At 43.5% G+C, this 14,882-nt stretch overlaps 2 protein-coding genes across 2 annotated transcripts; one reads left to right on the top strand and one right to left on the bottom strand.

Annotated features, from left to right (window-relative positions):
• Positions 1-4,979: 4,979 nt before the first annotated feature.
• H2AJ (H2A.J histone) lies at positions 4,980-5,622 on the bottom strand. Its single transcript, XM_082849946.1, is given in 2 exon segments — positions 4,980-5,164; positions 5,167-5,622. Coding segments are annotated over 2 exon segments (423 nt in total). The 5' UTR covers positions 5,534-5,622; the 3' UTR covers positions 4,980-5,108.
• Positions 5,623-8,019: 2,397 nt separating this feature from the next.
• Positions 8,020-8,347, top strand: H4C16 (H4 histone 16; the record flags this gene model as incomplete). Its single annotated transcript, XM_082849745.1, has 1 exon — positions 8,020-8,347. The coding sequence occupies one exon, from the start codon at positions 8,020-8,022 to the stop codon at positions 8,329-8,331; it is 312 nt and encodes a 103-aa protein (XP_082705871.1). The 3' UTR covers positions 8,332-8,347.
• Positions 8,348-14,882: the final 6,535 nt, after the last annotated feature.

The raw sequence follows: 14,882 nt of genomic DNA, 5'->3' as shown, positions 1-14,882 counted from the left end.
GACCAGGACTCTCAAGTCAGTAATAGTGTGAACATCTGGGACCCCTGGGCTTTTGACATGAACAAGAGAGTTCATTTGACAAGTACTTTAAAACAGAAAGCAAGTAAACCCTTACGAGCACTTTGCTTGTCTGGTTTGCCTAAAAGAAAGATAATTTTGTTTAGTGTAGGGCTTATCCCTCCTTTGTTTCCATCATTTGGAGTTAGGCAGTGCTGGCTTTTTAATTGCATGGCTTGATAAAATTATCAAAGACCCCAGTTACTATCCAAACCCACTGTTAACCTTTTTTTGTGTATATATATATGTTAAAATGTGTTTTTCAACACCTAAACTTTCTTTCCTCTCCCTGTAGAGAAAACAAAATAAAGCTTTACGGTGATAATTTCGTATCTGCCTGAAGCCAGCCAGCTTCCTTTCTTTTTTCATTTTGTTTTGTTTTGTTCCTCTTACTCTCCATTTCCCTCTCTTGGGAAACTAAACACTTAAACATTAACTAAGTTTGTCAGGGTCAAATTTCTCCTGCTTTAGTCATTCTAAAATACCTACATTGGCTTTATGAATTAATAAGTTGCTCTAACACAACACTGTAAATCAACTATAAGTCAAAAAGAAAAAAAAGTTGCCACCATTTCTATAACTTCTTTAAAATTGAAACTTAAAACATTGATTAAAATTAAAATATGTAAAAACCTGTATTCAGATATATGGGATGATAACAAAAGATGCATTCTCAAATGGTTCTTTGCCAATATTCTTCTCGGCTTTTGTAAAAAAATGTTTTTGGACTCCCCTGGCAGTCCAGGAGTTAGGACTCCACACTTCCAATGCAGGGGCCAACAGGTTCAATCCCTGCTTGGAGAACTAAGATCCCACATGCCGTTCGGCGCAGCCAGAACAATTTAAAAATTTAAAAAAATAAAAAATAAAATTTTAAAAAATGTTTTTGCTGTCACGATATATCTCCCTCTAATTTCTGTATATGCAATGTGAAAATGCGAAGGAGAAAATGCATCTCCATTCCAGTGCCACTGGTAAAGTAAGCCAGCTTGCCAGCGTTCCCTGGGTAGGACAACGTAATAACTTTTAAAGAACATATTCTACTTACATGTCAAAATAAAGACAAATTAGGAAGTGTCTGGGAGCACAGCGACCCAAATTGTGAAAAATCTCCATCCCTTGACGCTCTCTCCTTCAGTCTGTGTCCTGTCATCTTCTGAAAGGCTGCTCTTCCTCGACAGGAGATTAGACCTCACAGATCCCACACGCCCTTCAGAGATTCACTTATACACCTTTCCCTACATTCTCTAGATTTATATTCCCTCTGGATGATTTTACCCATGAAGACCATTGTTAATCATGACTCCAAGATTCTTATCTCCAGGCCAGACTTTCTCCCCTGGATTCCCTGGACGCAGGTTTATTGCCTTTTGACCCCCATGCTTTTGCACGTGCTGTCCCTCTGCCTAGAATGCTCTGTCGTGTCAGGCTCACTTTTGCACTGGACCCATCTCAGGTGCCACTCTCCCCACCAGGCCGAGAAACACAGGTGCCTCTTCTCTGTTACTATAATACCCTGAGCATCTCCCTTTCTTAAGGTGTAGCCTGCTAGATTATAATCATCTTTCTAATTATATGATAATCATTTTTCTTGACAGCCAGTTATCAATCATAGATGTAACATGTAACATATGTTCAATAAATTGTTGAACGAACAGGTTCCATTTTTAATCTGAGTGGGTGCATTTAACAAGCTACTAATTCCAAACTAGGTTGTCCTTCAAGGGGGAAAAAATACAAATTCAGGTTCACAAGGTTCATTTCGCTATTTACGACTCTCTTTTCTGTTATAGACTGGATTGTAGATGTCTTATAGCTAGTAAAACAGCCATTAAGCTTGTTTTTATGGTGCGTTAGACGAGAAGTCACAGAATTGCTAGAATGCCAGATGTTTACTAACTTCAATAGGTCCCGTGACTACTGCTACTTGCTCTAAATCCAGTTTCACATACTAATGGTTACTATTCATTGAGCACATTTCTATATGGGAAGCTCAGTGCCTTAATTTACATTATCTCATTAACTCTTCCCCCGGATCCACTGATGTAACTCTATTATTACGCCCAATTAGTAGATGAAACTGAGATTTAAAGAGATTGAGTAACATTTCCAAAATCACCCACCTACTAAGGAGGTGAGTGGGTTTGAGCCCAGGTCTCATTCCAGAGAGTAAAAGTTCTTAAACACCATAGTATATGACCTTTCAACCATCGGAAGGAGATTTGTGAAAAGTTTGCATATAGTTATCACCAATTATGGGGCCAGACTAAACCTTTTGATTCCAGGCAGACAAAACTAAACAGACCAGTTCTCAGGGACACAAAGGCAAGACTGGCCCTGCAGGAAAAAACAAAAGAATGAACAAATCCTGGCCAAGTCACAGCCTGCCACGCTGAATGGCTTATCTCCACGAGAAAGCGCATGTGCGTATACACACACAACTATGGATTAGAAATCTACTAAGGACAAGAATTCAGGTCCCACCAGTTTTTGTCCTAAATCTTCTTCCATCAGGTCTCGTGCTTGAAAAAATATTGGCCTTTTAAGTTAACAATCATACATTGGCAAGAACTGTTTGTGCATCAAAGATCTACAGGCTGAACTGATTTGGCAAGGGGTGTGCATTTATTTTTTTTAGGAGTGTGTGTTTATTTTTTTTAGGTGTATGCATTTTTAACTGCCGATAAACTATTCAGGTTTAAAAACCCCTCAAAAACAGAAATGCTGAGGGACTGATTGAAGCTTGCAGCAGGGGAAGTATTTAAGGGGAGCCTAAGAATCTCTGGGACAGTGGTGGTCGAGGTAGAATGAGGATGGGGGTCATCACTGTACCTTGTATCTGGCCTGTTTTTATCTTCAGGTAACAGGATTAGACTCCTGTGAATCTTTAGAGGGAAAAGAAAAGTTTATCTTATAAATGTCCTATCCTAATTTCTTTACCATTTGGTAATAATCTTTCACGTGCCTCAAATTTTTTAGGAAATTAAGACATAAGTGTCAAAACCAGCACCTGATATACACTTTTTTTCCCTCCACTGCCCATCACTCCACAAAGTGGTAACAATGAGAACTATTCCTAATAATTGGGCATTAAAAACAACAAAATCATATTAACTACAGTTACCTATTCCCTAACCTATAAAGGTAAGCCTATATCCCTGTAGAAAATGGCACTTCTTTCAATTTACTGAGCATCTAATATCTGGCATGCAATAAAGGAACAATCTCAGTCATCAAAATAGGTATTATGACTATTATTTTACATATGAGGAAGCCTTCTGAGTAGAAGGTGGTAATGGAGTAAACAGCTGGACACCTTGGAAACTGCCCTGGGTACATACCCTGGGTATTTTCTCACATTTCACATATTTATTAAAGCATTACTGTGCCATTAATCAACACAACCCCAATAGGCATTGTTGGAATGAGGTCATTACTTTAGGCCTCCGAACAGGGGTATGTGTGGCCTGACCTTGGTATGCTTCAATCTTGATCACATGGGAGAAGTAATCCCGACATTCATTCCACAAGCAACAGAGAGACACAAGTACTAGTGGAAGCTGATGGGGAATTCTTTCTTTGATAGTAACTTATTTGTTCAGTGTCCTATCTTCAGGACACTGAACAAATAAGTGAGCTTTAAGAGTCAAAATCCAGTTGGTCTCATCTACAGCTATACCCCCATCACCCATCACCTAGTACTGTGCATAGCATATAGACATGCTCAATAAATATTGGGGAAGAAATAAAGACAGTCCATGTGAGAAAACGGGCCAACTACAATACTACCAAGGATGAAGACGTACTCTTTTTTTTTTTTTCTTTTCAAGAAGACTTCAACTCTGACTCACAGGAAAGATGAATCCAAAGACGTGAAATCTAAACGGGGATCTTATTTTGTGGAGCATGAGGGCCAGGACAAATCTTGTAGCAAAGGGCGAAATGGAAGGGTCAGTTAAGGACAGATTGGATTGCTAGTGTGTAACTTTCAAATTCTTGATCTGAAATCATTTGTCCTTGCCTCTTCTCACATCTCACATATTTATTAAAGCATTACTGTACCATTAAGCAACACAACCCCAATAGGCATTGTTGGAATGAGGTCATTACTTCAGGCCAGTGGTAGAACATAAGGGACATCAAGAGGGTGATTTGTTGTTATAAAGCAAAATCAAACCAATTACATTTCCACAGGAATCTAATATGGTGGAGATAAGACCATTATGAAGCTAGAAACTTGAGAAAATCATTTTTAAAGCTCATAAGCATATGTAACTCATGACTAAAGGTGCTGCACTGTTCTGCAACATGAGTGTCAGGGGAACAAACTTCCAACCTCGTGACTCATGCTTCCGTATTACACATTACACACTCATGCTTCCGTATTCTTCATTTTAGAGAAATGTGAACATAAGCGTGTTCATAAAAAAATCTGATACCGAAAACACAACAGCTGTCAGGCCAAGAAAAATCTGTTGACACCGTGTCATCAGAGCCACACTTCCAAGACGGCAAGTTATTTTACCTTTTGAAAAGTATGGGCGGAGAGACAACTTCCTGCCCAAGACCAGCTCGAAGCCACCGTCTCCTTCCTAGAACAGGTTCCTGAACTGCCCAAACAGGGCAGGGGAGCAAAGGCCCTGGGAAGGGAAAGGAAAAATAAATCCCCCAGCCGCATTCGCACCTACTCTGTCTCTCCTCCGCCTTCAGGCGAGGAGGAAGAGTTCCCAACTCTGCCCACCTCCAGGCCAGTGGGTCCCTTCTGGTCTCCCTTGCCCGCCTTGAGGGTGACCTGCGGACCAAAGCAGCCCAGAAAGTGGCTCAGGCCGACCCACCAGTACCTCCTCCAAAGGCCTCCCGGTTGCCCCCTGGGTCACCCGGCAGGCCCCCGCGATTACACAGTTCTCTCGACCAGACAACTTTCACCGACTTTATTGGCCCCCGATCCTAATGGGCCCCTCGCCGCCCACCTCCCCACTAGGTCGCGCCGGCCCTCCATAACATCAACCGTATTCAAAAACACTGCGGAGTGGCTATGGAAAGAGCCTTTGCTAAGGAAGCCAGCTCTCCTGTGGCGGCGTCAGGGTCACTTGCTCTTCGCCTTCTGACTCTCCGTCTTCTTGGGCAGCAGCACGGCCTGGATGTTGGGTAGGACGCCGCCCTGGGCGATGGTCACTTTCCCCAGCAGCTTGTTTAGCTCCTCGTCATTGCGGATGGCGAGTTGCAGGTGGCGAGGAATTATCCTGGTCTTCTTGTTGTCCCGCGCGGCGTTGCCAGCCAACTCCAGGATCTCCGCCGTCAGGTACTCCAACACCGCTGCCAGGTACACCGGCGCCCCGGCTCCCACTCGCTCTGCGTAGTTACCTTTGCGCAGCAGTCGGTGCACTCGGCCCACCGGGAACTGCAGGCCCGCGCGAGAGGACCGGGACTTGGCCTTTGCCCGCACTTTGCCGCCCTGCTTTCCGCGACCAGACATGTTGTCTCTCGCCTAAAACTCCAGCTAGGGGAAATAAAACCCAGCGGTCCAGTTCCTAGAATGGGAGGGCAACGTACCACATCTGAACTGCCTCCACCAACACTTTGCTGACACTAGGCAGCGCCTTCCCATTGGGCGCGGCAACAACCTCGGCTCCGGTGACCAATGACAGGCAGGCTCTTCTCCCAATTAGAGCGCTGGCAGAAGGACCGCCTTCTCCAGCTTGCTCCAATCAAAAGAAAAACTGCTAACCCTCATTTACATAACCTTCCATATGAATACCCTGGGCCCGACTGCTCCGCCTTCAGGGGTTCAGTTGAACTTAACAGGATCCTGAGGTTTCAACGTCCTCGCTCACTCCCAGGAAAATAACGTCTTAAGAATTAAGTAACCGGGTTTCCCTAGTGGCGCTAGTGGTGTAGTGGTTGAGAATCCGCTTGCCAATGCAGGAGACATAGGTTCTAGCTCTGGTCGGGGAAGATCCCACATGCCACAAAGCAACTAAGGTCGTGTGCCACAACTACGGAGCCTGCAAGCCATAACTACTGAACCCGCATGCCACAACTACTGAAGCCCATGCTCTTAGAGCCCATGCTCCACAATAAAAGAAGCCACTGCAATGAGAAGCCCGCTCACGGCAACAAAAAGTGGCCCCTGCTCACCGCAACCAGATAAAAAAGCCTGCACGCAGCAACAGAGACCCAATGCAGCCAAAAATAAATAAATAAATTTTTAAAAAAGTTTAAAAAAATTAAGAAACCATGGTAAGAAAAAGAAAAATCCGGAAGGAGAGCTACTCTAAAGTACAAGGCCTGAAGCAAGAAATGCCTCTAGCACTTGAGGTCGCAGGGTATGCTCCCAATTTTTGACATTATTATTATTATTATTATGGACACTTTTTATTCTTGTAAACAAGAAAGATCTCTAATTTGAAAATGTTCTAACCTTGATTTCTTAGTAAATATTTAAAAGCCGACCTATTTTACCATTACAAGAATCCTGATTCTTCAAGACTTTTCTTCTTTGAGTCAAGGATTAAAATCATGTGGTACAATTTGACTATTTAGGATTTTTTTTTTCAGCCATCCAGAGAGTGTTCTGAGACCTCTTTTAATTCTTCTTTAACAACAATAACAGTAACTTTTTTGTGCTATGGAGATGGGTAAGGATAGGTAAATAATAAGCATTTAGGTATATATAAATATTTACCATAAAGCTTTCCTGCTGGAAAGGCTTATTCGTCAGGACTAGGGACAGGGAGCACAGTTTACTAAAATATTTGTTCCTCAAGGTGTTAAGTACCTGGGAAAGAGTTATGAATCATCTTCTAAATACTGCTGCCTTTTATCGCAGTAAACCCTTTTGGGAAGACAGACAGTCCTATCTCCTAGAGGGGCGACACTACTCAAAAGTTTCGTTTTTGCTCAGGGATTCTCTTAAGAAAAGAATGGAGAGCCTCCTAATTGGGGATCTGCAGTATAAATCACTATTTAAAGCCACGATCATGGCATCCACTATTTTACAGAAACTTTGAATTTTTAAGTGAGAACCTCGAGTTTTAATGAAATAAGATTACAGTATTTTAACTAAATAATCACAGAAATAGTTATTTGATTGAAAAGCAAAAAACGCGCTTCGGCTGGAGGCGGCGGAGGCAGTAAAGTCTGCCAACTGTGCAGAAGAATCTTCAAGGGAAAAGTCTGGGGGGATTGGGGGGAATGGGTAAGGTTAGACTTTTTGAAAGGATTTTAGTTCTTTCTCCACGGGGCCCCCAAAAGAGAAAAAAGAACCATTAAAAGATTTTCTCTACCCCAACTAGTGACTTAAAAAGATCCACAGGTGTAAAGCAACTGCTTTTAAATTTAACATGTAGTAAAGCATTCCTGGTTCCTATTGATTTTCACATTACTCTGAGAATGGTATTATAAGAGTAAGCATTCCGTTTGAAAACTATAAAATTAGAATTCCCGCGCCCTACAGAGAGAGAGAGAGAAAAGGCAAAATAAATTTTATCGAGTCTTTCCTCAATTTCATGGCAAAAATAAGAAAATCTTTCCCAAATAAGCAAACAAGAAATTTTATAGGGAGGGAATTTTTTTTTTTTTTTTTTCCGGTACGCGGGCCTCTCACTGTTGTGGCCGCTCCCGTTGCGTAGCACAGGCTCCGGACGCGCAGGCTCAGCGGCCTATGACTCACGGACCCAGCCGCTCCGCGGCATGTGGGATCTTCCCGGACCAGGGCACGAACCGGCGTTCGCTGAATCGGCAGGCGGACTCTCAACCACTGCGCCACCAGGGAAGCCCTATAGGGAGGGAATTTTTAAAAAAAAAAAAAAAAGAAAGAAAGAAATCTCCTGGAGCCTATAGCTCCGCCCACTTTCTCGAGGTTTTCAAACAGGTCCGCTAGAAGGAAATATAAGCCCAGGTTCACAGCTCACAGAACCATTAGGAGCTTGCTGTTTGGCTTTAGACGTGTTCTTGTGAAAGATGTCTGGACGAGGTAAAGGTGGCAAAGGGCTAGGTAAGGGAGGCGCCAAGCGCCACCGGAAGGTCTTACGGGACAACATCCAGGGTATTACGAAGCCCGCCATTCGCCGTCTGGCTCGCCGTGGTGGTGTGAAGCGCATCTCTGGCCTCATCTATGAGGAGACCCGGGGAGTGCTCAAAGTGTTCCTGGAGAACGTGATCCGTGATGCGGTGACTTACACGGAGCACGCCAAGCGCAAGACGGTCACGGCCATGGATGTGGTGTATGCGCTGAAACGCCAGGGCCGCACCCTTTACGGCTTCGGCGGCTGAGGTGTGCCTGTGGCTTATCTCCAGATCCCAAAAGGCCCTTTTTAGGGCCCTCAAAACGTCAAGAAAAGAGTTGGTAGTGCTTAAACTGCCGTGTGAATGTGCAGATAGGTGCTTCAAATGAAGCGTTAATTGGGGTTAGGCTTGAGGCTTGGGGAGGTGTGAGCAGCAGAGCTCGAGCCGGGAACCTAGCGCGCGCTTAGAACGTAGCCTGGGAAATGCGGCGCGGGGCAGTAGTGATTTTGCTCTCTGTTTCAAAGCCGGACTGCCGACTTTGGATTCCTTTTGGGAAAAGTAGGCATCGCTACTTTTCCTAACCCACGTCTTGGAAGTGGTACACGCTTCTTAGCGGGGGAGGCTTCGGGCCCTGAGCATATGTAGAATGGCTTGTATGCAAATAGGGTGAGCCGGCTATCCTCCTCCGATTGGATAGGAGGCGTCAGAGGGGGCGGTTCTCGCTGGTGCTACCCGGGTTCTCGCTGGTCGACCCGCTCCGTCTCTGAGACCGCGGATGTCGCGGCGTCCAATAGGAAAGCTCGAGGTGCAGGCGTAGTGTGGCGCGCCGGAGTCTGCCGGGTGTGAATATTTTGTTTTTTCACAGACTTTGTGAGTAAGGGGTCACCCAGCTCAGGCTCTGAGTGCAGGGTGGCTGCGTGTGGGCGAAGTCCAAGCCTGGGCCTGAGCCCTCGGCCCCTGCGCTAGCCGTGGGTCAGCTGCACAAAGATAGACGCGCCGAGCAGGTGAGCGTCCCGACTCCGGAGTAGCCGGCGGCGGTGCTTGAACTCCTAGCGGTGGGAATCCAGGAGTTAGCCGGCAGCGTGGCCGGGGCGCAGGGCAGCGTCCTGCCCAGCATCCATGCGCTGCTGTTGCTCGGGAGAGAGGGTCGTGTGGCCCGGTAGCAGCCGGGAGATAAACCCTCACTTCCTAGTAAAAGTCGTTTTCCGAATCGCGGGCGGGGCTGAGGAGAGGAGAGAGGAGGCGAGTTGGGTTCTAAGGGGTTCAGTGAAAAGGGTGTGGCGAGAGAGCTGTTTAGTCGTGGAGTCCTACGCAGTAATCCCTCCCGGGAGAGCAAGGAACGGTCCGTTTGCGGGCGGTTTCCTGGGTCGCCGGCGGAGCTGGAGACGGGGCCCCACCTGCGTGCCGCAGGCAGGGGCCGCCTGCGGGGAGAGGCGGGAACCGAAGTCATTAAAGGGCCTCACTCGACTCCTGGCTCTGTCACTCCTAACTAACCTGTTTATATGAGGGAAATGGGGAAGGGGCTTAAGGCCCCCAAATGCGGTGTGATCCCATGCACCTTAACTGATCTCCCCCAGCTCCGGCTTGTCTAGACATCGTGAAATCACTTAGCTTCCTAGAGGTGGTTGCCTGGATTGGCTTTGGGGTAATTTCCCAGCCTTGACAGCGATGTATGTGTATCTCATTTTAAGCGATATATCAATATATCTCATATGTACTCTAGCCAGGGAAACATTTCTTGTATTCCCTCAGCAGAAGCTGGCATCATATCATTTATTGCATATCAGACACTTTGGGACAAATTGTATTCCATGATTGCATTTGATTCCCCAGCAAATTTAGAATTATTTATTATTAATTACCATTTTACAGATGAGGAAACTGATACGGGGTTTGGGGCAGAACTGAGCCAGGATTTGAACCCAGCCCTGTTGGATGCTGCACCCTTTGACGTTAACCTTTACGTGCTACTGACTCTGCCAGGGAGACTCCCGTCCCTATTTGCTGACATTTCACTTCTAAGTGGTTTCTTCTACTCCATACTCAAGTGTATCCATGGTGCTGGTATTAATTAAATTTCTGGGGCAGTGAGACAGTCCCATACGTTCAACTTTCTTTAATTCAAGTGAAAAAACCCCTGAGTTACTTAAAAAGAAGCAGCAGGGTCTGGCACACTTCTGTGCCGTTGTATTTGTTGAGTGAGCGAATGAGTGCATTTGAGTAGATAGATGCACCTATTAAATCCCCAATTTAGTGTGAATCAGATTATTGAGGATGAAGGTGGGACTGCAGTGGAGCATGAAAATAGGTATTCATATGATAATTTAAAATATTTATTCTTTAAGTATTTAAGTTATTTGGAATCAATTTTTTGTTTATATTTTTGCTGGTGGCCTCAATTTTTTTGAACCTGTCTAGTAGAACTTTATTTTCCCTTGTAGCACAGCTTTTTTTTTTTTTGTTCATGTTCATGTTTTATGTACTTTATAAAATATAACCAAATTATTTGAACATGAGAAATCTTTTGTTTCTGTCTGTGAGTATGAGTCCCATGGTAGTGTCCAGTCCTGAAATAATCATTTTCCAAACCAAAACTGGGTCACATGATTTGAGAATGCAAGATATCTGAAATTAGAACTGACTGAGATTTTCTGAAGTTGACTAATAAAATGCCTTCCTACACGTTTGTTAAAGAACTTAATTTAAAGCTGTTCTATAAGGCTTTTCTTACAATGTGAATGAAATGCTGTTGAAATTAGATCCTGTAGCAAAGTCCTCTCTTCTGAATTTGAACATTTAATGCCTCTTTTGTCCCAAGAACTGTTAACTTTTGAAGATTCAGAGATAAATAAGCCATCAAGAAGCTTCTATTTTCCAAGTAAAGAGCGAGGGAAGGGGAAGACATCTATGTGGTACACATGTGGTTTGCTATAATGGAGTGGCATGAATGAAATGCTCTTGGTGTACAGAACAAATTTTATCAGGCCTAGGGGTGTCTTCAAAGATCAGGTAACATTTGTTCTGAGCTGAAGGCCCTTTGGGGAAGGAGAAGAGCACAGCAAGCTTGGGGAGCAAACAGCGTGAACAAATGCCAGAGTAATTTCTAGGCATGATGTATTTGGGAAACCTTCTAATGTTGGATATCTGATTTGTCCTGTTGCCTGAGAATAATGTGATGGACCAGGTAAACGGTTGGATATACGTTGAAACTAAGTCCAAACAAGCCAATAGAAAAATGAGCAAAAGACAGTGGAAAAACATGGCCAATTACCATAGAAAGAGATGTTCAGTTTGATGAGTCATCAGGGAATTGCAAATCAAGACCACAGTGAAATGCAATTTTTCATTCACTAGATGGGTTAAAAATTTTAAAATGACAATAGTAAGTGTTGCACAGAATTTCTTATAACACTAGTAGGAGTATAAAGTGATTCAACTATTTTTGAAACAAAACTTTGTCATTGTCTTGTGAACTTGAAAATAGATTCACATTTATGCTGAACCAGCAATTCCACTCCTGGATATTTACCTGAGGGAAATGATAGCACTTATGTACATGGTGCATGTTCACTAAAGTTCTTGGTAGAGACTGGACAAGAGACTGGATGAATAAATTACGGTGTGATATAATTTGGCAGTCAGAATGAACTGATAAACACAGTCAATTCATGGTGGTCCAAAATACATGAAGACTTGTGGCTTTATTTATTTGGCAAATATATATTCTAAACTAATATATGGTTGAAGATCACCTGTGGGAGTCCTGAGGAACTAACTGAGCATTGCTGCCTTCCACAGAAAATTAATATTTTCTTCTCCTTTGGGCTGGATGCTGCTATCAACCTGTGACCATTTTAGCGCCCTGTGGGTGTCCCAGCTTGTTGAAGAGGCTCATATTCTACTTCGCCTCCTTACAGATTGATTCTCCATTGCAACCCTAGAGTGGATGCTTGCTTACCTCTCACCTTCAGTTGTTATTTCACTGTCCTTTTTTTTTTTATTTTTTGATTTTCCTTATTTTCTTCTGGCCATAATAATGCAGCGTTTGTGCTAGAAGGTTCATTCAGATTGTGTAGATTGCCAAACTGCTGTAAGTGGATTTCGCTAACTACAGCATTTGAATTTATGTGTTTTCCCCGACTAGTCTGTGAACTCCTTGAAAGCAAGAATCTGATTCATATGTGTACCCCTAGAACCTCGGACCTAGAATTTGGAATACTCATAGGTACTTATTAATGTTTTGGGAAAATTATCTATTTGATAATATGTTAATATATCTTCCTAAAATGAGTTGTTTTCCATATATTTTCATTTTCTGAAAAGATTTTATACTATGACAATTATCTGTCCCTTAAATTTATTAGTAAACCATTTGCCTTGACCTGCCCTGGAAGTTATGTTTTGGTTATCTTTTCAGATTCTTTTTTTTTTTTTTTTTTTGAGGTATGTGGGCCTCTCACTGCTGTGGCCTCTCCCGTTGCAGAGCACAGGCTCCGGATGCGCAGCCTCAGCGGCCATGGCTCACGGGCCCAGCCGCTCTGCAGCATGTGGGATCTTCCCGGTCCGGGGCACGAACCCGCGTCCCCAGCATCGGCAGGCGGACTCTCAACCACTGCGCCACCAGGGAAGCCCCTTTTCAGATTCTTTAACCATTTTTATTGGTCAGCAAAGTGACCTGACAGGTGGAGAGAAGGGCTACCTTAAATATCATATGTGGAATATTAAAAACTAATAAACAAACAAAAATTGTAGTTGATGTTTACCCTTAGTAATTCTTTAATAACTGGCATTAAACATTATGATAATGATTATATTCTGATAATAAGAAATAAGTTTGCTTATTATCAAATCCAAAATTCTACCTAAATATTTTTGTACTTACATACATAGATACCTACGTATTTTGTATTCTAAGGTTATCTTTCACAAAACTCTTTTCCTTGAGCTCACTCAAATAATAATGTACCAAAATCCGAACAACTGCTTTACTATCTTGAAGATTATAATCGTGCGTAACAATAAGTACTTGGTTTCTAATACTTTCTTATGGGATATATGAAACTTGATTAAAAGCAAGCTATCTTAGAGATAAATTTTATATTAATCTAACAATTTGCTAAACCTTTGAATTAGGCATTCTAGATATATAAAAAAGAGATACTTTTGGGCTTCCCTGGTGGCGCAGTGGTTGAGGGTCCGCCTGCCGATGCAGGGGACGTGGGTTCGTGCCCCGGTCCGGGAGGATCCCGCGTGGGGCCCGTGGGCCATGGCCGCTGAGCCTGCGCGTCCGGAGCCTGTGCTCCGCAACGGGAGACGCCACGGCAGTGAGAGGCCCGCGTACCGCAAAAAAAAAAAAAAAAAAAAAGAGATACTTTTATATTTTCAAATAAATCCCTGCAATTCTGCATCATCTTTACTCATATTCATTATCATAATCATTGCAGCTAAACTCTTGGGTTTTTGTTTTGTTTTGTTATTTATTTTATTTATTTATTTTTGGCTGCATTGGATTTTCATTGCTGTGTGCGGGCTTTCTCTAGTTGCAGCGAGCAGGGGCTACCCTTTTGTTGCAGTGCATGGGCTTCTCATTGCGGTGGCTTCTCTTGTTGTGGAGCACGGGCTCTAGGCTCCCAGGCTTCAGTAGTTTTGGCACGTGGGCTCAGTAGTTGTGGCTCGCGGACTTAGTTGCTCTGCGGCATGTGGGATCTTCCCAGACCAGGGCTCGAACCCGTGTCCCCTGCATTGGCAGGCGGATTCTTAACCACTGTGCCACCAGGGAAGCCCTAAACTCTTGTTTATTCACTGAAGAATAAGATAAAGAAACTGGAGGAAGGTGCTGCCTGAGTTCAGCCTTTTTAGGAAATAATTTTCTTATAGTTTTGTTTCTCTGCAACTTATAGTGGTTTTATACTTTTAACTTAATCTGACAGTTAGCTTTTAAAAGAATTCAGTCCATTGTCACATTTAAACAACTATAAACATGATTCTTTCTTTCCATCTTTATGTTTTTCTATTGCTGTTCCTTTTTGCTATTTCTACTGGTTTTATCACAACGCTGTGGCAGACATCACTGGCAGACATCCATTATCCATTCTCCCGTTTGTTCTTAATACCAGAACCTAAATTTTGGGGGGAGTGATAATGCACTCAGGAGAAAAACTGTATTTCCAAGGCCCCTGTGGTGAGAGGAGGGCCCTATGGCTGGTGGAAGCTGTGGGTGGAGCTTCTGGGAACCCTGACTAAAAAGGAGGGTAACTCAGATGAGAGATCCTTTGTAGTTCCCTTTTCCTCCTCTTTTTCTACTTGGAGTGTGGGAGTAATCATGGCACTTCCCGGGCCGGGGCACGAACCCGTGTCCCCTGCGTCGGCAGGCAGACTCTCAACCACTGAGCCACCAGGGAAGCCCTATTCTCTTCTATATATCCCCTGTCAACTCCAAAGATCTGTTGAGATGATTTAGCACTTTAATTCTAGACTATTTTGATTTCTCTTGCAGAGTGACTTTTTTTTTTTCAAGAATCGTTATTTAGCATTTATATTACAAATTCCCAATCACTGTATCATTATCTACTCAGACTTAATTATACGTACATTGCAGGAATCATAGTTCACTACTATTTGTTCTCTTCTTCATCTTCCCCGATTTTGAAGTCTCTATTCTGATTTCTTTTTCTTTTTTTTTTTACTTTTGGCTACGCCAGGCAGCATGCAGGATCTTCCCCAATCAGGGATTGAACCCATGCCTCCTGCAGTGGAAGCACGGAGTCCTAACCACTGGACCGCCAGGGAAGTCCCCTGATTTATTTTTCAACTGAGTA

The sequence above is a fragment of the Leucopleurus acutus genome (assembly GCF_964270905.1).
Source record: "Leucopleurus acutus genome assembly, chromosome: 11".
NCBI lineage: Eukaryota > Metazoa > Chordata > Mammalia > Artiodactyla > Delphinidae > Leucopleurus > Leucopleurus acutus.
The sequence above is the reverse complement of the archived record's forward strand: the minus strand, read 5'-3'. Positions and strand labels throughout refer to the sequence as shown.